At 41.1% G+C, this 27306-nt stretch overlaps 1 protein-coding gene across 6 annotated transcripts in view; it reads right to left on the reverse strand.

Moving 5' to 3' along the window:
• The window catches only part of LDLRAD3 (low density lipoprotein receptor class A domain containing 3), a 207273-nt gene that overhangs the window by 46507 nt on the left and 133460 nt on the right, over positions 1 to 27306 (reverse strand). For 5 of the 6 annotated variants that reach the window (XM_064425022.1, XM_064425020.1, XM_064425019.1 and 2 more), the window contains 3 exons: positions 25232 to 25378; positions 6484 to 6609; positions 3991 to 4125 (listed from right to left, as the gene is read on the reverse strand). In XM_064425022.1, coding sequence (XP_064281092.1) covers positions 3991 to 4125; positions 6484 to 6609; positions 25232 to 25319 — 349 coding nt within the window. In that variant the 5' untranslated portion in view covers positions 25320 to 25378. The remainder of the gene's footprint in view (positions 1 to 3990; positions 4126 to 6483; positions 6610 to 25231; positions 25379 to 27306) is intronic. The other variant, XM_064425024.1, reaches the window with a different exon arrangement.

Below are 27306 nucleotides of genomic sequence, written 5' to 3' on the forward strand. Positions count from 1 at the left end.
CTTGTAAAACATTTGGTTTATAACTTGACCACAACAGTACTGTTTACAAACAACTGCAGAGCTAGAATTTCAGGAATATTACTGAAGTCAAGAGACTCTCTTTAGAGCAGCAGACAGAGTGAATACAGACTAGCAGCAATAAAACTCCCTTTCCTAGGCAACGGGGTTAAAGCTAGTAAAGGTATTTAGCAACTTAGATGGAGAAGAAAGAAGGGCTGTGTAAGAAAAACGAATTTGAATTAAACAACCCAGTATGCCTTTGTTAGCATTGAAGTCTTCTAAACTAAAAGTACAAAACTGAGGAAAAGAAGAACTGTGAGGACACATTTAGATTTAAAAAAACCCAAACCAATTAAGAGAATAAATTAAACACAGTGCTAGAGCTGAACAAATTTATATGGTTGTTGGAAGATACTGAGAAGGAGTAATTCCTTCCAAATTGAGTGGATGCCTGTCACAGAAGAGGAAATCCCCCCAGCAACAGATAAGCCTGACGAGTACACCCAGAGTAGATGCTATGAATGATTAAGATTAACACTGTCAGCTAAATAGAGGCATAGGAGAAAAGAGTGTGGGGGACAGTGTGGGGGATTTCAATTGAATTGAGATCAATTTAACACAGAACAGGAGCAGAAATTTCTAATCACTGCGGGTTTTGTTAAACCCAGAGTAACACCCTAGAAAGAACAATTCTTATGTAATTAATGTATTTGACTGGTGTGAATTGGCAATTATAAATGCCCCAGCAATTTAGCAGTTATATCCTCCATCCAATCCCAATACTCAAGCACATACTTTGATGAAATTAAGGGGAATATTTTGCCACGCTACCTCACTGCTGGAAAACTGAGATGACCAAAGTATAGCTGGAATGGGATTAAAATAATTGGTCTGAACTTCATCATGGCAGTGACAAGAGCTACAGATAACTTTTGCAAGGAATTAGAGAAGAATTCTTTGACTTGCTGCTAAATTGGCACTTTTTAATCTGACGCTTGCCTCATGACATACAAACCTTTGTAAAATACACAACAGTCAGTTACAAGTGTTAAAGAGAAAGGAAGACATGAACATCCTCCAAAATTTGATGTTCTCATTTTCACAACTAAATCATGGGGTCCTCCCTCCTGTCAAATGAATCTGCTCTTATTTGTGACTAAAATTAATCTTTATAAATGCACGTCTTCAGGTTCATGTCAAATTGCAGCACGCTAGCAAAGCTGTTATTCATAGAAGATGGCACATTTTGGAGCGTTCCATGTCAAAGCTGGTTCAGTATGTTTTTCAGTAGGAGGGCACATTCCTGTTTTTCTTGTCTGCAGAGTGACCCTCCTTGACTGAAAGGATCCTTACGTGTGGAGGAGTATCTGACACAAACCAAACTAGTTGAGCTTTGCAGTAATGACAGCAGGATAAAGGAGGCCTTTGAAGTTCATGGAAGAGCAGGAAGAGGTGATAATTTAAAAAGCTTGTCAGTATACCCAAGAGCAGAAGGAGAGCAAAGTAGCAATTAATAATTCACACTTCTATTTCCCATGTTGTCATAGTATCTCAAAACAGTTTGCAAACATTGATTAAGTCTAATGGCATGCCCCTGAAGCAGACAAGCACGGCTGAAGCTCTATTCCTACCAGCCAGGATGGCACTCTGGGAGCATTTCCTTCAGCTGATCTATGCCCTCTCTTTCCCATCTGTTAAATGGTGATAATGACACTATCATGCAGTGGGGTTCAGAAGCTTAGTGACTTCTAAATCAACACATTTACAGATAGAAAAAACAGCACACAAGGACAATCTCATACGTCAGATTACACTCAATTACACTGAACTAAAGCTATCACATTTGACATAACACAGCCAGTGGGAAGAAACTCTCTATCTTCATTTTATAACACCCTACAGATTTGCCTTGCTCTGTCCCTAAGTACCCACGGCACTTGATTTCTAGCTAATGACCAGGATTCTTGGGTACTGTGTGAACAGGAACACATTGTAATTAAAGTAATTAGATCTGCTGTAGAAAGAATTGTGGGAAATTAAAGACTGTCCACAGTAGTGTCTAATTCCCAATTAACAAAAAGTAGTTGCTGTGTTTGCAAGCCAGGACAGACATACCCATAGCTGCAAGCTCCAGAGGGAATCGTCATTTATATTCAGATGGGAAGCTGAACACATCACAGTGTTTTAATCCTAGCTTTGAAAGACAGGTACCCACACATTGTCCACTTACAGATGGTGAAACAGCAATTCAGGAAGGCTCTGAGCTGACAAAGGGAAAAGCCAATTACACAGGTTCTCCACAACCAGCATTTCACTTTGGGAACTCCTCATTCCCAACCCCATACTTGGACCATTTCTTTCTTAAATTAGCCCAAAACCATGCCTATTCTTGTTCTAATGGAGAGAGTTCCTTCTTCCTTGTTAGGGCCTCTTTCACACATACAATCAGAAATAATAACTTTGCTTACGCTCTTAATAATCTAATATTTCCAGAAGGACCAAATATGAAGACAAAAGTAACAGCTTCATGAAATACAGCTCTTTTCTTCTCTTGAGCCTGACAGTTCCAAAAGCAGATTGTCATGACAACAAACAACCTGGAGGCAATCCAGCCAATTAATCTGCAGAGGAAGCAGTGATCCCCATCTAAAAGAATGGCACTGCTGCTTTAAGCTTCAGAAGCCAAAAAAAAAAAAAAAAGAGAGAAAGCAAAAGAAACCTTACCACCCACATTAATGTGATTAGGCTGCCTTAGAGCCGTAGTGAAGAGCAGTCCAGCCCTGGGCACGTGCTAGGCCCTCGGCAGCCCTTTTGTCCCTCTCCCGACAGAGAGCAGGGGCAGGCAGCCCCTCTCCAAGGCTCTGATCCCAGCACAGCTACCTTCCCAGGCTGTGATGTAGATCAGCGCACAGAAGGGTTACCAAGATGACCCCTCCATAGGTTAGGCAGAGGTATGACACAGAAGAGACTGTCACACACCACTGCTATAAACCCTGTTTTGTTAGCATTGTTTTTGTGTGTTCTTCCTCTTCCTCTGTGAGTTGTCAAGAATATTTATCAGCATCTTAAGCTCAGGATTATTTTATTTTCCACAAAGGACTAATTAATCAAGTGTAGGTAGATAGTAAAGTAATTCTCCTTCAATTTCACTAATTACATCTTCCTTCACATGCTGCTTTATCTCTCTTCATCTGTCCTGCTTTCCATAGGCTGAAGCACACCACCTCTCCCCTGAAAATATCCACCATCTCCCGTATTTTTTTCTACTCCTGCTTCTTGGTAGGAACTCAGACATTAAAATGTTTAGCAGCAGATGCCCAATACACACCGTTCGTTAACCTCAAGTCATTAATATATACTTCTTGTTTTATAAAATACTGTGGTATTAAGTTAAAGAAAACAAAACTGAAAAACACTACCTGTAGACTTATATGATAGGTTAAAAAGAATAAAAATGTCACTGTGTTTTGAGATTCTCCCAATACCCAATACACAAGAATTTTCAAATAAAATTTTTCTTCCTTGTCTTCAGAGGAAGGGTAGGAATAAATGTTTTCATTGTAGATCTGTCGTGCAGTTAAACACATCTTTCAGAAGGTAACTGAGCAATGAAGATCTAAAGCTTTAAGCATACACAAGATTTATTCATCTGGTAAACAGTCAGATTCACTTCCAACTCAGGTTTTACTATCAATCCCCCTGGGTCCAATCCATCTCACAGAAATACTAAATGGATTCCCAGCAACTTCAGTGAGCACTGGATCACAAATTACAAGCACTTCCTGCAAAAGTGTGTTTTTACTACCTGAAAAATATACCACTCTTCTGAGAATGCAGTGCATGCATGTGCACACTCTCCACACATTTCACTCTCACTATCTGCAGTGCTAGCCAACACAGAGCAAGCCAATAGAAGCATATTTTCTGCTGAGCATGTTCTGTGTTGAGTTGGAATAATATTGCAGAAGAGAATAAAACCCCTGTGCCTACCTTGAGGGCTTTCGCAGCTTTCCTCATCGCTGTTGTCTTGGCAGTTATTTTGACTGTCGCACACAAAGCTTTTATCAATGCAAAGACCATTTTTACAGTGAAATCGGGCAGTAGAGCAAAGCAAGGGATTTGCTGCTGCAAAAAGAGAAAGTGAGACCTTTCATTAGGAATTCTCTTGCTCACTCAGTTAAATAGTTGATAAGCATCAACCACAGGTCACAACTCAACAGCTGGTCAATTCGCTGGGTATGTGGGGGTAACTTGGCAATCAAACTAGCCCTGGCTCTCTAACCAGGGAAAGTGAAACCTCTAATTTATGCAAGATTCATTACAATTTGCAGAGATTTAGCCCACCCACAGTTGTGATAAGCCTTCTGTTCATTTTCATGAGAGCCCAATCATGATCACTGTTCCACATTTGCTCACACTGAAGACATATGGAGGGTAGAACTGCCTACCATAAACACTGCCTGTTGATTTCCATTACAGAAGGCTCAGTTTAGCTGAAGTTTCATATAGTAAGAAAACAATTTTGACTGAGAACTGCCAGGCAGTGGTTATGACTCGCTTCCTCATTCTCATCACTGTTTTGAATTGATGTAACAGCAATGCTGAAATCTCTCGGCCTCTCACTGTTTGAATTTCAACTCCTTTTTAAGGAAAAATGTTCGCACCCTTCATATACATCATATATAACCATATCCTTCAACACAGTCATCATTTCACTGAGATATGCATAGTTTAGCTGGATTTAATATCTACTCATAAGTCAATCTCTGTCCTTTAATACTTTTTGGCACTCTTCTCTGAACTCCAAACAGTTTTTGGTAATGGGGTGACTGAAACAGAATGCAACTTTCCAACTGAAAATCTTAAAAAGGCTGCTTAGATGCCCTGTCTACTTCAAACTGCTTCTCTACCATAATAACAAAGGAGATTCATTTCCAAATACTAACTGGATTCCATTTTTTCGTCTTTGAAGTAAGATCTACATTTAAAGAGTTTAAAAAAATAAATAGTCTACCCTGCATATAACCTGCAGGACAAAAACAACACTCCAAATTTCTCCAGCTCCCCAAGAGCTTGTTTAGCACAAATATGCTAAAACTCCTGGTTTGAAACTACTGCACACTTGCATTTTTGAGTTCACCCCAGAACCTAAATGGTTGTTCTTCTTCATAAGCAGTAACTAGACATTTAGACATGCTAAAAAACACCAAGCGCCAAACTGGCATAGAATAATGGGGAGATGAGTAGCATGTTATCATCAGCTCTAAGGTCCCAATAGAGCTACACCCTACAAGCTCACAGGAAATTGTGTCGTTCCTAATGAACTCCATAAGCTGGTGCACTTTCAGCTGAGACCTGCCATTTGTCAGTCCACCACCTTAAGGATATTCAAAGCACTTTTGTAAAATTTAATTTTTAGTCCACTTGTTCAAGCATAATCCAGACTAATTTCCTTAGCCTCCAATGCTTCACTGGCTTCGCTTTCTCCACAGAAGTGCTGACTCCCTGCCACAGCCGCATAGTCCTAGCAGGGCCCAAACCAGTCTCTCCAGGACAGCAGACGCCACCTTAAGAGAGGCTCATGCTGCGGAAGCACACCAACCACTAACAAAAAAGACAAGTCCTCCACGAAGCAGACAGTGACAGATCACGCTAAAGATTGCTCCTTTTGTTATCTGTTATCTGAAAGCTGCTGTCTGCTGTCCTCCTCCTGACCTTTAAAAGTCATTGAAAACAAAACCTCAGCATGCCTCTGACAGGAGAATGAGCAAGTATTTTGCTGCAATCTTTCACTTAGAGACCCATGTTTTTACCCGCTCTTGATAGTAACAACAGAGCTGCTGGATTCAACATAACGTTTCCCTACTGCTATGATATATCCCTGCTAGACCTACAGATACAAATGGATCTGCAAAGCTACATGCAGAGGGTTTAGCCCAAAACAAGCAGTACTTCAGATCATCTCTCTGCTACAACTTCCCTGCTGCTGTGCATTGGCAGGCAGGTCTGGCTTCAAGAATCTGCCTCTCCTTCCAAGAACCTGTTTCACTAAATATACCATTATTTGCTTTTTTGTTGTTTGAGAACATGTCTAAACAGAGAAACCCAGATGCGCTGATGACCAAATACATCATATTCTTCAGTGACAAAAACCAGGCAAATAAAAATGGAACAATTAAAATTGAGCCAATCTGAGTTACATTTGAGTACAGAGAACATGTTCAAAGCAAACATGCAGCTTAAAACTAATTTCAAGGGCTTGGAGTATCACACAGGCATTATATACAAAGCAAGACTAAGATGGACCCAAAAAAAAATGCACTCATTTTCACGAAGTGAAAAGCCAATGATCATCTGGGTTGTAAATGACAGGGGGAATATTTGACTCAGAAACTGAAGGCTACCAAATGTTTCCTTTCTAAGTAGCACCAATTAGTGGAAGTAAGCAGCAGTGCCCTCACTTGCAAGCAGGCTCCCACTTACTGCAGTTCTCCTCATCGCTGCCGTCGGGACAGTCCTCGAAGCCGTTGCACCGGAAGCGGCCAATGATGCAGTGGATCCCGCTGGCGCAGGGGAAGAACGTGGCACCACATTTGGATTTGGCTTTTGCTGTGAGAAGAGACAGAAGTGAGGGAAATCTCTACAATGGTTAGAGATCCTGTTGTGGCAGTACAGTTAAGGGTGCTCTATGCAGTGCTGTTGGCACTGATGTTAGATGCCTTACAAGCAAATTAGTGTCTTTGTGAGACTACAAAACACAAGAGACCATCATAAAAATATTTTTCAGGCTGCAAACACAAATAACACTGCCTTTATTCAACATGATTTATATAAAACTGGGTGCAAAACGACTGTTGTATCTCATGCTGCACAGCACAGCTATTTATAAAACATTAAATACTAACAATAGCATCAAAATGTGTTTAACACATGATTACAGAATCTCATTATGATCTCAAGTACTACACATTTTTTACTTTACTGCACAGCCATTCTTCGTAGCAAGAGAACACTGCCCTCAGCCATAGTAATGCAGATGGTTCCACCATGATGCTCAAGGCAAGCACCAGTTAAGTAGTTCCCTATCATATCACCAGCCTAAAACAAAACAACTCCCAACCAAAAAAGTAATTTTACAAGACAAATGATTACATTTTTGCTTTTTCAAATTATCTCATGACTTGATAGACCACACCACAGGACACTGAAGACTTCACACAGTCCACTCTAAAGGCAGTCTCTGCAGGAGGAGTATGCTAGTAACTGCAGGAAGGTGTGTATGGTGCAATGTGCTAAGGCCACTGAGGGGAGAACACCAGGAAAGAAGCCAGATCCAGAGCTTGCTGGCCTTTTAAGCAAGTGTTTCCTACCCCTATACCAAATCTAAGACATGCTTACAACTCACAAGTTTTGAACTATGACAAACTGGGTACCACAGCAAGAGGCAAGTTTTTTTTAATGTGGCCCTAAGGCACATCAATACACCAATCTGCACAGTTTTACAAAGCCAGGACAAGGTCAGGGACTATCAGTGTTCAGACAAAGAAAAAAGTATATCTGATAGGGATAAACAGCATTAATTTGGAAGGAATCCTCTCTTCCAGGATTAACTACTAAGTACAGTACTGTAGCAAAGCTTTCTTCCACCACTCAACAGAGTGCATACAAATTGTTTTAAACCACAACCACAGTCATTCTCACTTGCTTTAGTGTCCTCCAAAATCAAATTCTCACAGTTCTTCTCTTACATGTTTTTCTTCATTTTATTAGTAGTTTTCAATTAGAATTATGAAGTACAAAATAAGATGTATCACTAAATTTCATATATTCAACTACCACTTTTTCTGAAGAGTATCCAAGGTCCACTTGGGGAAAAGAAAGTGAGCCATTACTTTGCAGAAAAGTATGATAAATTACCCTGAAGTGGCCACTGTGCTTCACACCTCTGGTAATAGAAAACCATCAGCAGAGACATTTGAAGTCCCAGCAATTCTTCACACACTTCAAAGACCAATTTCTGTATTAGAGTTCTGAAACAGACAGATCTCAGCTAAATAATTCATTAGCCACAAGGTGTGAGGCACCATCATACCCCCAAAAGTCTTAAAACAAAGGCAGCAAAACAACCTCAGCAACTGATTCAGTGTCATCAAAGCAAACAGTCTGTATTAATGCACTAACAAGCCAGCCACGATGCTGCTGGAAGAGAGTGATAATAGCACATGTATGTGAAGAGGTGCCCAATATTTCACATGCTGTGCTTTTGTCGTTGTTTTCCTTTCTATAAGAGCTAACATCTTTTTGAAACCAAGTAAACATTCCCCGAGTGCTTCCAGACAACTTACTTTAGAGATTAATTTTGAGCCAGAACAGTTCCAGAGGGGACAAAAGGAAGAAGTTCCGAGAGTTTCAAGAAGGAGAAGAAATAAGAAAAGGGGGAAGCAACTGATTTTGCCTCTTTTAACATTTACTGGATCCCATTTCTCCAAGCAGGTTTACTTTTGTCACTTGGGTTCTGAATTCAGAGGCTATCAGCTTTCTGGCAAATCATACTCAATGATGCTCTTTGTCCTCTCTGAAAATCTTGACAAATTAAGGCTTCAAAATTATGTACTTCTAACATTTCTAGCAAGGACCATTCTCTTACTCCTGTAGCCTATTATTCCTGACAGATTTCAGACTGTGAGTCATCAGAACCAGCGCCCTCTGAAGAGGTCATGTGGCTGCACGTTCCTAAGCAGAGTGAACGTGCAGCCAGAAGTGGCATGAGCCCCGTTTCAGGTATGACAGGCACAGGTCACAATACCCTCAGCTGCTCTGGCCCCAAAGGGTACAAAATACATCTGGGACATTGCCTTGAGCTACCACAGTAAAGCCAAAATAGTATTTTATGTTGGGCCACACCTGGAAGAAAACCATGCTAGAATGACAAGGGACAAAGTCAAGAACTTTTTCTTCTGTATAAAGCACAAAGACACCCTCCAAAAAAGAGAAACCATTCAGGACAATTATTTAATAAAGTATTAGTTAGATAGTTATATAATATTTAGTTAAACATTTTATCCCCAGACGTCTTTCTATCTTCTCTTCCTCCTCCAGAGACAGAAGCCAGAGCACAAGAAAACTCTGGTTTAAAATAACTGTTCATTAAAAACACATACTAGTAACCACAGACCCAAAACAAACAAGGAACTGAACACCTTCAAATTATCTCTAAGTTTCCATTTTCTATAGTCCACTGATTTTTTTTTTTTTTAACTGGAGAGAAGGAAAAAATAACAAACAAAACTCAAATTCAATTCTCTATATTTGCAACAGCCATGATCTATAAACCAATCCCAACTACAACTCACACTTATATTAGAGACCCTAGGAGTATAAAGGAGCATTTCAACCACCAAGGTGATTCACGAGTCAGTCAGTTGCTTACTAGACACAAGTCTTGCTCCTAAACAGAACTTACTTTTCCAAGTTCCAATTCCAGACACAAAATGCATTTTTCATATGCTGTACACAAATGCAGGTAAAATTAGAAACCAGTAAAGGCTAAGTCCAAGTCACGTCCCCTGACTCTGGAGAACTCCACTGAAGAATTTCAGCTTTGTTTTCAATTTGACATCCTTCTTGTCCCCTGGCATAGTTTTCCCAAGGTTTTCAAGTAAGTGGTTTTTGGTCACTGCTTATAAAGTTCCTATGGAAAGGACAATCATTTCTTCCAGAGCAGAAGCCTACCTTCCCATTCTGCAGGATCTCTGGAAATACTCTAAATATGAAGGGCTGTAATTTTCTTCAGGTCTTTGGCACCTTTCTTTAACAAGAAACAGATCCATATACCAGGATCCTGACAGCCTATAGCACATTCAAGTCATGCGCTGCACTATCCCAGCATTCCTCTGCAATTCCAACTCCCATTACATGACTGTTACAAAAAGAGTTTTCTTCTCCTTTGCTCATCATTGTGTCTTCTACTGCACAGGTTAAGAGTATTCAGGCAGATCTGTATGTGAGAAGCTTTATATTTATCTAACAGCAGCTATCTATTTGGCTATTTCAGAGATTCCAGCCTCAATAAGCTTTCAAGGACAGCATTGTCTTTAAAATCTATATTCTTCTCTGCTAAGCTTGGTTGAAACAGGCTCAGGGTAATCAAGAATTACAAGGATATCAGGAAATGACAGAAGAGAAGTGAAAAAAATGTAGAAGCACATGTGGATTGTTTGACCTTATTTATCCAAGGTATTACAACCAGCGGAAGGGAAGGGAAGGGAAGGGAAGGGAAGGGAAGGGAAGGGAAGGGAAGGGAAGGGAAGGGAAGGGAAGGGAAGGGAAGGGAAGGGAAGGGAAGGGAAGGGAAGGGAAGGGAAGGGAAGGGAAGGGAAGGGAAGGGAAGGGAAGGGAAGGGAAGGGAAGGGAAGGGAAGGGAAGGGAAGGGAAGGGAAGGGAAGGGGAGGGGAGGGGAGGGGAGGGGAGGGGAGGGGAGGGGAGGGGAGGGGAGGGGAGGGGAGGGGAGGGGAGGGGAGGGGAGGAAGCTGGTTGTTTCTAAAGGAACTTGCAGGCAAGTCCCCCTGAATCCATGTCTCCAGAAAGGAAGAAACCAAGCAACCACACATTGGACAGGAAGGGGTGAAATACAGCAAGACACCACAGAGCAACTGTTACTCTGGATTCAATATAGTAAGTACAAAAACACTGAAAAAAACCTGCCATTCAACCAATTTGTGAGCCTATGGCAGAAGGAATAATTCACTCCAGTTTCACTCTTCATTTGTTACCTGCTCATGGCAGAAGTGACCCAGGACTGGAAGATTAATGTGAATCTGTATTTACATTACACAAAAGGGAATTGTCATGGTATTTAAAAAGAGGTGTCAGTGAACTACCATGAACTTGAGGAGCCTCCTATGACTACATCACCCATGGGAAGAAACTGCTCTTCACTAAAATATTCTTTTCATCTCTTAAAATTGAAACATGAAGCAAATGGTGAAGACGGTGGCAGAGAGTTGCTGGCCACAATACAAGTTCACCAAATGTTCCCTCCAGGTTGCTTTGCTCAAGTTAAAAAAAACTATTTTGGCAGTTGTACATGTGAGTGCGTGAAGCCGCTCCTTATGCTACACAGAACCTAATCCTCCCACCCTCTACTTTCAAAGCTCTAAAAAAAATACTAACTTCCCATCAGGACCAGTAGTACACTCCACTGACAATGTGACAGTTTGCAGGCACAGCTCTACAGCAGTAACAGAAAAACATTTTGGTATCTTTAGGATTCCAAGTGTGAAACTGTACTATTTTTAAAAAAAGTGTCATCCATTTTATTATTTCTGAGCAGAGATGCACAATAGCAGAGAAAAAGAAATTAGATTTGGCAATACTGTGTAAAACCTTATGCTGTATATAGGTAACACTCTTGAATAAAAGCAATTTTGATACTAATGGCTACAATGACTTGGAACCTGATTAGAAGACTACAACTGATCTACAGTGGGCAGGTGATTTTTCTTTTCATAGATAAAAGCAGCAAAGACATCAAATGTATTTTATAATTAACAAGTTATAATATATATTTAAGTTTAACAAGACCAAGCTCACGGCGCTGCACCTGGGTCAAGGAAAAACCTGATGTCAAGACAGGCTGGTGGGTGAATAGACAGAGAGCAGCCCTGCCAAGAACAACTTGGGGATTCTGGTGGATGAGACTGGACATAACCTGGCAATGTCCCCCTGCAGCCCAGAACATCAAATGCATCCTGGGCAGTGTGGCCAGCAGGGCAGTGGAGGGGATTCTGCCTCTTTACTCTGTCCTCGTGAGACCCTTGGAGTGCTCCGTCCAGCTCTGGGGTTCTAAGTACAGGAGGGACATTGACCTGTTAGAGGGAGGCCAGAGAATGGATCACAGGGCTGGAGCACCTCTCCTATGAGACCAGGCTGAGACAGCTAGGGTTCTCAGCCTGATGAAGAGAAGGCTCTGGGGTGACCTTACTGTGACCCTTCTGTAGCTGAAGGGGATCTACAATAAAGCAGGAGAGGGACTATTTACGAGAGCATGTGGTGACAGGACTTGAAAGGGAGTAGTAGATTTAGATTGGATATAAGGAATAAATTCTTTAATGTGAGGGCGGTGAAGCACTGGAACAGGCTGCTCAGAGAAGCTGCAGATGCCTCACCCCTGGAAGTGTTCAAGGCCATGTTGGATGGGGTCTGGAGAAAGGTACACCTGCACGTGGGCAGGAGGACTGGAACTAGATGATCTTTAAGATCCTTTCCAGCCCGAACTGTTCTGTGATTCTATGACTGTTACTGTTGAGTCAGTTTATCCACACCTCAAGCATTTCACAGGTAGTTAGAGTGAACTGGGTACTAAATACTGCATGCAATATGCAAAGACCACACAGCAGGCACCCCACACGATGTGGCCAGCAGAGGAGCCTATTTCCTTCTTTTAATTTAACAAACATTTCCGTTTTAAAATGTTTCTCAATTATTTTGTAATCTGAAGTGAGGAATCAGGACGTAGCAGATACAACGTACAGACAGAAGTAAACTGCACAGAACCTGAGAGTCTTTGTACTAAATTGTTGCCTTAGAACCTCTCCAAGCAGCAATCAAGCAAAGTAACTTTATACTGCTTCACAGCTACGGATCTCAACTCAACAACAGATAATTATTTATTCAGCTAATCAAAACTTGATTACTTGCATGCGACAAGAGCAACTCTCCAGACAGAAACCACTGCGTGCAGATGCTGCATTACTGCACAGCCATCACTATCTTCCTGACTTTGATAATAAACCACCTTAAACTCCTCTGTTGTGGTTACTTTAGGTAAGGGATGCTACAGCCACATCAGACAGCACTGTAAAACCAGATTCGTTTGATGAATGCGTGGTGGGATGCAGCATTTCAGTAAAGGCTCCACAGGAAGGAGATAAAGCTTTCAACTTCAATTTACAAAGAAGGATTGATTTGACAACAATATGCAACACCAACTGGATAGCACCAGGATCTGATTCCTTTCACCCCAAGAATCAATATAAACCCTAACCCTGTTAACACTTACAGTTATTTTGCGTTAGTTAACTACTCTTTGGACCCTACAGCATTTTCAGTTCTGTTCCCAGTGGGAAAGCCACTGCTACCTGCAGTCATTCAGCTGCCTCAGCACTGAAGGCAAATGCATAATTTGTTGGTTCACAGAGCTCTGGAACAGGGCCATCTTGCAGAACACAGAAGTTTGACTTCCTCTGCTTGCTTTTTCCTATCTAGAAAAAACCTAGCACTTGAGTAATATTGCCAGTCTAAAATGCCCTCAACAGTCCACTATGACAGAACTTCTCCAATTCAAAACTAAACAATTATTAAAGTTACTGAGTTATGATACAAAACACAGCCAACTGCAGAGCATTCACTGCACTTACAAAAAGCCCTTGGGTCACTCTTGCTTTTGCTCGCTGTTTAACAAGGCAAGTGAAAGAGTTGCTATTCTTAAACTGCTAATGCAAACACAAAGAGCCTAAAACGTGCTTTATTTTAAAGGAAGCAATTTTATGGGTTTTTCAGTAGTGAAATTAGCCCAGCAGGAAGCAAGGAGGTTGCCTCCAATATAGTAAACTATCAACCACCTACATGAGTAATATTTACACTATAGTTATCAGTAAGAGAGAAAGGACAGTACTAAAGCAAAAAAAGCTAAAGCAGTCTGCTGCTATGAAGAGTAAGTGGCTTCCTTCTAAAAGGGTAAAAAAAGAAAGCACTTCAGAGCTGAATTACTATGTATTGGTGGCCTTTAATTCTTGCCAGACAGTAAGGCCCTAAAATAATCTTTCATGGTCTAGGAGTCAGTTTTAGTCCTTCAAAATCATCAGAAAGCAGAGATGTCAGAGGAGAGCACAGACAAAAACCTTGGTTTTCAATCATTCAGTAAAGCAGTTTCTCAGTAAGAGAAGTATTTTAGAAGTTACTACTCACTAAACAACCCAAACAATAACATCACACTAAAGGACGAAGTAAACACAATTTCAGAGTTGTTAAGTTACTCAGGATGCAAGCAGGCAGGACAGAACACCACCCTTAAGGCACTTCAGTGGCAGTACTCCTCAGCAACTACTGTGTGCCTGATGGGCAACAATCCCTCACTCTATTCTGGGATTCCACCTACCTGTTCTTTTTCTTTCAGTTGTGCCACTGATTCCATCCAACAGTTAAACCCGTCCAATTCCAAGCTCTCCAACTGGGCTATTTACTGACCTCCATCAAGAGGATTAAATAATTAGCACCACAAACCTTCCTGATCTCCCTGCATAAAAAGCCATCAAACATAAGCAGCTATTGCACTTGCCCCTACTCATGTGTAATTGAGCTTCAAATGAAACATTCACCATGGTCACTTAATTACAAATCTTATTATAACTACTAAGTATTTGGTTGCTTAATCATGAGTAAAAACAAGAGCTAATTCCAATTTGATATTCCAAGTTTGAGAGCCATCTGAGTAAGTGGTAAAAAGATCAGCAGCTGCCTTACAGCATCTTCCCAATTAATGCTGATACTCATTTCATGCATTGTTTAATATCCAGCTTTGCTTAAGAATTCTGATGTTTTTTACATACCTGCAAGAAATATTCCAGGTTATCCAGGAGATGACAGGAAGCAGCAAGAAACAGGAGACTTAAAAGCACTCACTGACTTTGAGATGTGACTAGAAGTCCAGAGATCTTCCATGTGTATATGTGCACCTACTACAAAACATACAACTACCTTAATAGAGAAATTCCTAGCTTTCTGCTATATACACTAGTTATCTAGACGAAGAGGTGTTAATTTCATTAGATTTTTACACAAATTATTACTGGGTTCTAAGTAAGAATGAGACATCTAAAGATTGGTTTGCTGGAATCCTAGCACATGACAATGCTTATTCCGTTAATGTTAATATACAAAATCTACTGACAGCAGCTTTTCATTGCCATGATCCTTTCAGGATGCTAATTAGCCTCTGGCTTCTCTCTTAATAAGTTCAGGCCCTGCTGTTATATTTTCTCCTTCCATATATTAACACAATCCCCACCAAAATGTGTCAATATAAAAAATAATCCCTATTTATTGTCCTGTAAGGGATCCACCTGTCTAGAAGAGGCAAGGGGATCTTTGGCAAAGATTGGCCAACCCAGTGAGCAGGCATTAAACTGAAGGACTCAAGAGTGTGAGCTTCAAAGCGGCAACACTCACTACATCACATCCAGCTGGGGAATAAAACAGGCCAACCACAGCAACAACAGATGTTCCCTATCTGACTACCAAGATGAGATCCAGAAGGAAAACCACCTCAAGAGTCTTTGTGGCTTCGGTGGATCCTCCTGCACCACTTCCTCCAGGAAAACCTGCAGGAACCATTACCTCTCTGAAATGCCTGTACACCAACACACAGCACTGAGAAAAATCAGGCAGCTTTAGAGATCTGTGTGCACATTCTCACTGCAGTTACAGAGACATGGTGGGATAGCACACATGACTGGAGTGCTGTCATGGATGGCTACATCCTTTCTAGGAAACACAGGCCAGCAATGTGAGGTGGTGGAACTGCTCTTTATGTGAGAGCAGCTGGGATCTATCGAGCTCTGCCTTGGGCTGGGTAAAGAACCAGACAAGAGCTTACAGGTAAGAAGTCAACATGTAAGGGACAACATGGGTGACACTTCTGTGGGTGTTTGTTACAGGCCACCCTGTCAGGAAGATGAAGTCAATGAGGAATTCTCCAGTCATTTGGAAGGAGCCTCACAGCCACAAGCTCTGGTGAACTTCTGCCACCCTGATCTCTGCTGGAGAAACAACTCATGGGCAGACACTGATGGTAATGTCTTGACACAGCTGGTGGAGAAGAGATGTGCTGCTGGACAGGTGCACTGACAAACAAAAAAGGACTGGCTGGGGATGTGAAGACTGGGGACAGCCTTGACTGCAGTGACCATGAGATGGTGGAATTCAAGATCCTGAGTAGAGGAAACCAGGCAGTAACTAGAATTACTGAACTATGTGAGAGCTAACTCTGACATCCTCAAGGCCAAACGAATCTGGAGCAGAATCCTATGAATTATGGCCCTAGAAGGTAGCAGGGTCCAAGAGAACTGTTTAATACTCAAGTAGCACTTCCTTCAACCTCCAGACTGTTTAATTTCTTATTCATAGGGATGCACCAAAGGGGGCAGGTGAATCCCTATGAGTAAGAAATCAAGTGAAGAGGGTAAAAGACCTGCATGAATAAGCAAGGAGCTTCTAGCAACCTCGAAAAGAAATAGTGTGGAATGTGGAAAAAGGGACAAGCCATTCAGGAAGAACACAGGAATGCTGTCAGAGAAGACAGGGGAAAATGGTAAAAAAGAGCTGAGGTCCATTTAGAATTAATGGGCAATGGATATCAAGAATATCAAGAAGGGCTTCTTCAAGTACATCAGTAGCAAAAGGAAGACCAGGGAAAATTTGAGTCCATGCATTTGGGAACGATGTGGGTGCCCTGGTGACAAAGAATACAGAGAAGGCTGAGATACTGAATGCCTTCTTTGCCTCAGTCTTTGCTAAGGCCAGCCCTTGGGAATCCTAAACCATGGAAGTAAGAGAGGAAGTCTGGATAAAAAATGACTTTCCCTTGGCTGAGGAAGAACAGGTAAGAGATCAGGCAAACTTGACACGCATAAATCCATGGGGCACAGTGGGATGCACCAACATGTGTCGAGATGCCACTGCTAAGCCATTCTCTATCACCTCTGAAAGATCATGGAGAACAGGAGAGGTACCTGAGCTCTGGACGAAAGCCAATTCTCCTCTACCTTGCCCTAGTGAGGCTGTGTTGGGAGTACTCTGTCCAGAGCTAGTGCTGCTCAGAGAAGCTCTAGAGTCTCCTCCTCTGAAACTTTTAAAAAGCAACCTGAACATGATCCTGTGCAATTGGCTGCAGGTGAACCTGATTCACCAGCAGGGTTTGACTGTGACCTTCAGAAACCCCTTCTAATTCCAATCATTGCGTGACACTGAGATTCTGTGGCTGCTCCTGTTTCCTTTGGAAGCATTTTAAATGCACTAGATGGAGATGTAGTGTAAAGCAGGGCACCACAAAGGCAGACTGTTAGTCCTGTTTACAAAAAAAGTCAAACTCCCAGATCACACTCAAAAAAAATGCCGCAAGCCTCACATTTCCACCTTTCACATTTACGTTAGCACTACTTCGAACTACTGATTATTCCATCTGCTGTAATTATACTACTTATTTTAACATACTGCTTTTATATTAATGTATTTATTATTTACCTTTTTCGTTGTTCTTGTATCACCCTCCTTCATGCTCATAGGCAATCACAGAGCACTTAAAATCTGTCAGTATTTGACAGCTAGCTCCACTTTTTGTATCAACCATTCGTCTGTCTTGGTGCACATCCATTTGCAGCAGAGGCTTGTCATCACCTCCACAACTACACATAGACAATGACCAAAGTTCACAGCCACCTAACTCTCTGATAAGTACTTTGAACCTTATCACAGCCACTCGACACTTCCCAAAGTAGCAGAGAGAGGTTTGATGAACTAAAGACTACAAGTTCAGATAGAATACTTTTGAATTATGTTACAATCATAAAGTTGTAACAAAATCCTCAGATGTGAAAAAATTATCTCAATGCTGGAGTTCCCCTTTTAAGATTTTTTTGTTTACTTAGGTTTTCTTTAAGTGCCAGGTCACTAAACCACTTACTTGCAAATAAGCAACTAATGAATACTTATCTTCTCCAAAATGTAGTGAGCTTTCATACAAGACCATTTCACAGCTATTTAGCTACACTGCCTATAAGCTGTTCACTAGCAAGACAGAATACAACTTATCAGCAATGGTAACTTCTCAAAGCTAAAAAATGCACCTGGCTAGCAGCTACAGACTGCAGCAGCTGAGATGCCGTCACCTTTATACATGATGGGGCGGTCCAAAAATTCGTTGCAGGTATGCAATGCTGGACCTTAATCCCAGGAATCTGAAAGCATCTCTTCAAAATATCATCCTGCCCCTCATCTTCTGTAGAATTACTGTTAGTCTACACCTAACTTCTGCTTTAAGACTCATTTTCTGGGGCTACTGAATATTAATTCAAAGTGAGCAATCTTTACTGATAGGTAAGATTAGTCCTGCCCAAATCCTGACCCACTGCTGTATTTCTAGATCTCAGCTGGTTTAGACAATCCCTTCTGAATGACGCAGACATTTCTTTGTAACAAAACACCACATCTCATTCTTCAGTGCACTGAGCTCTGCTTGTCAAACTGTAAGTCTAGTATTTAAAATGATGGGAGCCAGAGTTACTTTGTGACCTTTGTTCCTGTACATGAAAGCCATTCATTAGACTGACCCTGCTAAGTGGTTAAATCCAAGCAAAATGTCTTCTGCTGTAATAACCGTACTGTCTTAATAAGCACTTATTAAATACCTTATAAAGATTGTAGCAATCATTGTCTTTACAAGATTTTTTTCTCTGTCTTTAAAAGTGGCTATTAAAGCTGGTACTTATTCTTAGCAGTGTGGAAGTCATGATTTTGACTGCTCTCAGAGCAAACCTTAACAAGGTGAGGACACACATCTAAATTCAGACTGTCGCCAGAAATATTTGAGTTGTTAAAAATGACCATTTAGTACTAAATTTTGCCTTTGCCTCTATTGTAATTTTGGGACTTACAAAGGGAAAAGCAGACATAATGTGCCTTAGTCTACCAACTTGTGAAATTCCTGTAGAGCAGACTCAAAGTGTGCTCTTGATTGAGGGTAAACTTCATGATTTACCTTTTTTTTTTTTTTAAAGCAGGGAACAGCAACAAATCTAAAGGCCACCTCCTGAAATATACCCTACATCAAAGAAAGCAGGACAAGGCAGTCTGACAGTCCTCATTTGAGTCTTCCAAGTATATGACAAGGCTTTGAAGCCGCTGCAGCCCCCACTCAAACCACCTTCTTCCTACTGCAGCCCCTGCCAGCAAGTGTAGGAGTTCTTGCACTCAAGAGCTTCTCCAATGACAGACAAACTTCCTCAGACTTGACTTTGGTTCCAGTGGGATTTTTTGTTTTTTAAATACTTTCCATTCCTCAGATGCAGTTGTTAAAAAAAAAAAAATCTCTTTTGTAGAAACTGAATGCAATTAAATCAGTTAAAATTCACCTGATGAAAACCTAGCTAATCTGCTTTTGTTCTCCAAGAGTTTCAGTTTCCCAAATGAAAGGGTTTAGAGCACAGTGAAGTATTCTTCACATGATCTAGGAAACCCGGGCTACTAATTGCAGAGCGTGGGTTTCATTTGGCATTCCTGTGAAAGGACTCTTTCTCTCTCCCCCGGGGCCGTGTGTAGCTGATCATTGCGAACCCGCAGCTCGCTGCTCCTCAGCGTAGGGAGCTCCAACACCTGTCGCAGGCGAACGCCAGAGGGAGCAGTAAACACTTGTCTGGTAAGAAAGCTTCACATTGGAGATGGAAAAAGCAAGGAAAATAAGGTACAGCAAACCTCGGGGAAACTTAAAAATGGTTATTGTGTATTGCACTTTCAAACTACAATATACTGCTAATCCAGTTTCGAGTCCTCACCAGTGCAGAGACAATGAAGATTTAGAGCAAGCGTGCAGACACAAACACTTTGAATGATGGAGGCTTACTTGTGCCACATCTCCCACCCCAGCACTCCACACCCCAAGGACACCAGAGCTATAAAATCTTCTGCAACTATAAAGCATTTATACAAAACCCTGTGTGCATTTAGATAGATTAAATGGAAATGCAAACATACTCAACATAGAAAAGATAGACACAGAATGGAATGTGACAAAATAGGTCATATTTACTATACATAAACACACAGTTCCAACTCTACAGGGTAAGAGCAAGAACATAGTTAAGAGACACACAAGAGAATATGAAATCAAAGATTAATATGCTAACATATCAGCAATGAACAAGTAATTACAGGACTATCTCAAATGTTATTCTACTTACCTGACAAAGACAGTTAAAAATACTTCTGCATTCTCGCAAAATCAGCAACAGAAGCATGGTCACAAGCATAACCAGAACATGTTCCCACCTCACACCTTCATCCTTCCACTATGGCATGCAGCCTGCCAGGTGTAGAAGTTCCTTTAGTGTTTGTCACCAGACCCTAGCTTCAGCAGGGGTGCCAAGGGCTTCAATTTCCTGACACAGAAATGGAAATGTTCTTAACGGATCTACTGGACACTTGGATTAAACTGGTTTCTCAGATTGCCCAAATACAAGTCAGTTTTCAGGACCTTGAGTGAGCCTGCTGCTGCAAAACTGCAGAAAAGCTTGGCTCATCACCCCATGCTGAGTGCAACCCAGGACTGCAGGTATTACAAAACCTTCAGTTCTGATTGCACTGGGTTCCCTGCAAGCACATGTGTCTCAGGCAAAGAGATAGAACTGACCTTTAGCAGAAGCCTGCTTGGCAGGTGGCTTCAATACCTGTCTGGGGAATCCTAATTATAATGGACCATTTTCATGCAGCACTTCATTTAATAAAGACCTTCTCCCCCATGGAGGAGACTTGCTCTGTCTGAAGGACGATCAGAGATCAAGGTTTGATGACGATGGATTGCTGGTGATGAAATGAGCTTTTTATTACCACAGTTCTGGATGTTCCTTAAGACCAGCCCTTGATAGCCAGCCCAGGAGTGTGTTGCCAGCACATTCTTACAAGCATGGATGATGGTCCATTGTTCAGAGATCTATATAACTTGGTCACAGCTTTTAGCATTGAAAAAACCTGCTTTACCTTTATGTTTGTGTTGAATGAGCAACAGCGCCAACCGGAAACAGAAACAATCGAGACAAGGAGGCTTGGAACGTGAGAACATGCTGCCCCGAGGCTATCCTTGCACACAGCTTTCTTCTAGCCCACAGCATACACTCTTCGGTCCTTGGATTAACACAGATAGTTACTGATTCACTGTGTGCCACTATTTGCTCATAGCTAAACATACAAATTTGGCATCTCTCAGAAGAGCGACAAAGGAAAATCCAGACTCCTGGGTATTTGGTATGTCTCTAATTCTGGCTGCTGTCATGCCAGGCACTTAGCGTGGATGATGTGCCATGCTCTGAATCCCCACCATCTGCTGCTCGTTTAGCTGACAAAGGCAGCACATGCCATCTCCCCACTAGCTGCTGCTCATTAGTGACAAAAGCCATTCTGTGTTCACAATGTTCTCTCTGTAATAATCTAATACAAAGATGTACAAAGAGCAAAGGAAAGAGGAATCAGAGATGACAGAGTAAATTATGAGCTTAACTAAGAATATTAGTGCACTCTTGAATCTCATGATGAGAATCCTTCCAAGTGCAAGACACACGTCTTGGCTCCAAAGGAACAGGGCAGCAGGTAGGTATAAAAGTCAGCATTTGAGATAATCCATTTACCTCAAAATGTTTCAAAACATGCAAGCACACATTTCTAGGCTCCTTTCATTCAGGCTCTTCATTTTGCAAAATTTTGTATCTTCCATTCCTGATAACAGAAAGAACTGAGTGCTGACAACATGCAGCTCCCAACCTGACCAGGGCAGGCACTAACACCAGATATCTATAAAGCCTGATATGCAGCCAGAGGAGAATTTACGATCTATGCAATCAATCCCTCCAGGCTTCACAGGAAAGTCCTGTAGGTAAAGATTCTGCATTGGTGAAGAAGAGCCTCAGCTTCCTTTGTATATAATCTACACGGTGAAAAGCAGTAGTAATAGCAACACTTCAAAGAAATGTACGTGACAGATACTGGACGACAGGCTGAGGAGAGAACCACAAGATGGGAATGAACTACAAAACAGTTCTCCACCGGGAGATACACTGATGACAGCAGTTTAGTCAAACTACAGAGAACTGGAAGTACTCACAAAACATTCATTTTGATATGGTAAATTGATCTTTTTCAAGCCCAATTAGTTGCTTGGAGGAAGAAATAAAGCAAGGTTGTTCTTCAAGAAGTAGTTCTTACTACAACAATGAGAAGTCACTGTCTCAGCTTATTCCCTCCCTTCCATGCTTTTCCTCAACCCTCCTTCCCACATAAAATCAGGTAACATTTTTCAGTCATCACATCACCATTACAGAAGGCAAGAGTATGAGAAATGCTCAGTGCACTAAACAGCACAAAGACAGCCGGCATAGGATGTGTTAAGGTGACAGGTAAGGGCACAGAGGAAGCACGGAAGATGACAGGTGGTGTACGAGTATGTGGGTTCTGGCAAGAGTGGGAGATGAAGGAAAGGCCGTAAGCAAAGTGACATGGCAGAAGAGGAGATGGAAAAGGGAAAAAAGGAAGAGAGGGAAGAGATCAGACATGAATGGACAATGTGCTTTGCATCTTATTTCCTCCTCACACACAGACCATCACTTCTCCACCTGCTGGCCACAAAAATCCAGACCCAGAGTTCAAAGTTTTCCTGTTTAAAGGGGGACAGACAGGATGAGATGCTAAAGCAAGGGAATTGATAAAATGTTGTTGGACATCCACATTCAACGGTAAGACAAATCAGAAGAGAAACTTTCCAGATACCACATACATGTGCATGACTACTTCCTCATGGTCATGCCACAACACAGCATACTCCTCTTCACAACAAATGAACCCTGTAACCAAACTCCTACTCACACACAGACATTTTTAAGCAAGGTTAACACTTTTCAGTGTGAAATAGTTACTTGATGAGGAATCACAGTCAAAGCAGCTTAAAGTACAGCTGTGAGTAGTAACACACTGGGAACTCAGCCATCTCATGCTGCTAATGCAACTCCTATGGCTTTGTGCTCACCATCAACAGCTCGGCTACTGCAAAGCAAAATCACAGCAGAAAACAAACTCTAATTTTGCTGCAAGGTAAGTTTTAGGAAGCAGAGCCCTGTTCTGACAGAAGGAAAGTAACAAACTATTGACTAAAATTATGAGGAAAAAAAAAATATATACACCTATAAAGCTGCTTTTCAATGCCTTGTCTCTGAGCTAGGAACAAACCTAACACCAGATTTGGTCTGTACAAGCCATCCAATTTCTGATTACTTTATAATGTAAAAGACTGGTTGGAAACACTACAAATGGGGACATTCAAATGAGCACTATCTCCATTCTGTTTTGGCTTATCTGACCTGTTAACAGCAGGCCAGCATAGGATTCATCGATTGCTCTCCCTGCAAGCCTCTTTTGTATGCTAGCTTTACATTTGTGAGGGTGATCCAATAGCAGATAGATGTATGGCAAGAGGAAAGAACAGTCTAATTATCTCCATCAATTTGTGTAGGATCAAAAGGATGCTCATCCAGGAAACTGTCAGCCAATCAAGCCGGATAAAAGTATCTGAAAAAAACGTAGGAAGGACAGCTCTGCAGCAACTTAAAATTCAGAGCTGCAGCATAGCCTACATCACTGAGGTTTATTTGAGTCTGTGGTGACAAGAATAGCTTTTATGAACTGCCATTTTACAGCTATTTATATTTTATTGTCAGTTACTATGTTTATTACTGTCTGCAATTCACCAGACCCAACTGATTTTGGTAAGGAAATTTTTGAACAGAAAGTCACAAAAAATATTTTTTTTTACTGATTCCTGAGTAAATACCCAGTCCAGCCTTCATGAAGAAAGTCTCCATAAACATCATCTAATTGTATCAAATGAAAAAATTTATACAAGGCAGACAATGACAACATTCTTAGAGACACAAAAACTCCTGGTGTGTATCCTATAAATACAAAGAAGTACTGTCATTCAGCTTGTTTTAAAAAGTAGAAGCAGCACACCAAAATCATGCCAGCAGTCTATTCAGGAGCCAAGTAATGAGGAACCTGAATCACACAGCTGTTGTCATCAGGAACATCTCACTGAAAGGTACAGGTTGAACTTTAGGTATTTTTATTCTTGCCAAAGCTCCCACTGATATAATTTCTGCTAGGGTTTAAACAGATATGCATGACACTGATCAATCCTTGCAACAGGCCTATCCTTTCATGTCAACTTTTAAGTGTGAAAAACAAACTAAATTAACCTGTCTTCAATGTTTCAACACAAGCCTGACGTCTTACAAAGACTGCAAAACATTAGATACTTCATACAGACAGTTTTAATTCTTTAGAAAGTGAGGAAAGCTCACTGGCCTAAAGCAAAACTATATATGGAAATTTACACAGCACAGGTATTAAAGCCCCATTATTTAAAAAGGGATGGATTACTGGGGTTAAAGAAGAGGAATCAAGTTTAAAAAAGCAATAGCATTTAACAACTCAAGTATTTCTAGTCAGGTAATTTGAAAGAAGCAATTATTTTTTCCTTCTGCTCTATCAGCAAAGCTAATGCTGTCTTGGAAATGTCCTGGGAAAGGTAAGCTTCTTATAAATTCAGTTTAAGTGTAACAAAAACCTCTGTAAAGTATACACATAGAGAAACCACATTTGCTACATGAAAACAAGTAATGTCTCAGAAATTTCTCCATTGCTCTAGAATCACATGAAATTTTATTTTTTTCACTCTCAAGTGGATTTCAAATCACAGCATTATGCTACAACATAATTTTGCTGTCTGGTTAACACAAGTAGGCTGGAAAGTTTCATGTTATGGCTGAGTAACATTAACTAAATCTTGCTTAATACTAAGAAAAAGATGAAATCACAGATGAGAACCAGATCAGACTTATTTAGCTCTCTAGAACTAGAAGTTCTTTAGGAAACTTAAAAAACACCAATTAGCAAAATAATTCAGCCTACTTTTTAGAAAGTCATTGTTAAAGTTTGTAGAGTTAAGAATTGCATTTTGATTGGATGGAACAAAAATCACAGGATACAGTCAACAATTTTGAAACGGAAGGAACTAGGTTTGATAGTAGTGAAGGTCAATTTACAGCACTACACCAGTGTACAGAAGCAGTACATACAAGATCCCTAAAAATCACAGAGCATCATGGAAGAATTGTATGTCAAGTCCATCTCAATTTATCCATCAGCTCAGGTACCTCCCCAAGTGCTGTATTAAAACGGGACATTGAAGAACATTAAAGACCTGAAACATTAAAGCCTACATGTTTTTTCCAACAAGATCTAAATGAGGAAAATGGCAGCAGCTTTGTTCCTTCCCTAACACAGAACACAGCAGTAACACCAGTTAGCAAAGCCCTGTGATAAAAAGCATGATAAGGTCACAGCAATGGTTACTTACGGCATTCCTTCTCATCACTGTCATCAAAGCAGTCTGGCAGCCCATCACACTGCCAGGCTCCTGGGATACAGCGTCCATTACTGCACATGAAGTTTCCAGGAATGTTGCATTCATTCGTGAAGTTATTCCCAGGCAACAGTTGGCTGTCTGCGGCAAATGAAAGAGAGGTAAGTTCATTGAGGATTTAACAAAGGCAGCAAAAGCTGTCACTGAGCAAGCTGTTTATCAGCGGTTGAATGAAGATTAAACAAATGGACCCTGATCCTGGTTATTTTGTCATTATCCTATCAGTATCCTGCGCCTGGTACATGGTAGCACTTTCTTTTACTTAAATTCTCATTTTATCTGTTCCCCATTCTCACACACTATTTCGCCAATTTGCTCTTGCTATTTTCTTCCTAGGAACACACATGCAGCCTCTATGCTGGTCAAAGCAATGTTTGTTTAAAAGAAAAATATCTCTTTTTCAGGGGGTCATTCTAAACAGAAGTGAAAATGATGAAGCTACATGAACTCAACTCTATCCTCCCAAGCTTTTGTCAACTTAGTACTTAGCCTGCAGAATACTTTGTTGTTGCTGTTATTAGCCAAGGGCTATGCGCAAGGTAACACACTGACTATTTCATACTATATTTTCAATTAAGTTTTAAATATAGTGTTTCTGGTCAAAGTTAGAATTGAGCATCTTGGTGTCAATACAGTCCCCTGGCACAACTTGTCCACAGGCACTAAGGCAACTGGCACACTGAGTCTGCTGGGTGGAGAGGGCACAGTAGCAGGATACTGGAGATCAAGAGAACAGTGAAAGAAAGAAATCTAGAGATCTGCTGTCAAGGTTAGACACAGCACTAGTCAGCCATTTTAGACTGCCATTTTTCTCACTTTGCGCATCATCATTTGGAATGCAGATATCACAGAAACATGAATGAACTTCAGTGAAGGAAGGATAATCACAATCAATGGCTTTAATAAGCATAAAAATGGCATGACCTGTCACAGAACTGGGGGGAAGCTGCAAGACAAAGCAGAAAAAGAATATATTCCCCTTGTCTTCCTGTCATATTCCAGACTAGTTCCAGGCAACATACACTTGACTAGGTAAAAACCCTAGAAATACAAACCTTTCCAGGTAAGGATGTCACAAAAACATGTCCCCCTGCCAACCTGCATATCTTCATGGGTTAGAACCAGGAAGAACAAGCTAAGCTGACACTAAGCTTAACCACTTACCTATCAATTATCTATTTTGAGGATAACCACATTATTTCTGGAACTCTGGAGGAATGGCAGAGCTGTAGTTGGTTCCCTCCACTGCCCATCCCTACACCATCTTGCTTCCTGTTGCTCTTGGAGTTCAACTCCTTTCTCTCACAGAAAGGAAGGCCTGAACACCAAGAGCAAGGAAAAATATTATGAACACAACATGGTGAGTGCCTCATTGTTCAGTGCTGCACAGGGCACAGAGCAGACCACAACTAACAGCATATGAAGTTTCAGGTAAGACCTTTTTCCTAGCTCATTTCTGAAGCGCCAGGGAGGATTCTGCTTTGTACAGGCACCTTTGGAGAACACATCTACCAAAATAATTTTTATAGCATGATTAGCACATGAGGCTTTTCGGAAACTTCTGAATCAGTCAAATGTAGATTGTTCCCACCCTCCCCCACAATGTATCACAATGCTCCATCCATGACACAGGCAAAACTGCTAAGTTTCACATCACTATTTCAAAAGATAGGAGAGGAACACTTCAGGGAGGCAGTCTCTTTAAACCTATGTCTGTCTCAAACAATGTATTTCCTTTCAAATGTTATTTCTTGCAAATGGCTGATTTTCCTGGGGGTGTTTCAAGAATCTGCCAGCACAGAGCAGATGCCTTAATGGAAATTTGCCCTGAGCTGTTAAAAGACAATGTAGTTCAGAAAAAAAAGGTGGAAATAAGGTCTCCAGAGCCACCCGTAACTCTCATGCTGTATGCAGCACCTTAAAGAAAGAGAGTGACAGCCACCAAAAAGCATGCCCAGGCATACAGCTGGTAATTAGATATCTTTTAGCAGTGTCATTCAAACCTCAGT

The sequence above is a fragment of the Passer domesticus genome, chromosome 6 (assembly GCF_036417665.1).
Source record: "Passer domesticus isolate bPasDom1 chromosome 6, bPasDom1.hap1, whole genome shotgun sequence".
In the NCBI taxonomy this organism is placed as follows: domain Eukaryota; kingdom Metazoa; phylum Chordata; class Aves; order Passeriformes; family Passeridae; genus Passer; species Passer domesticus.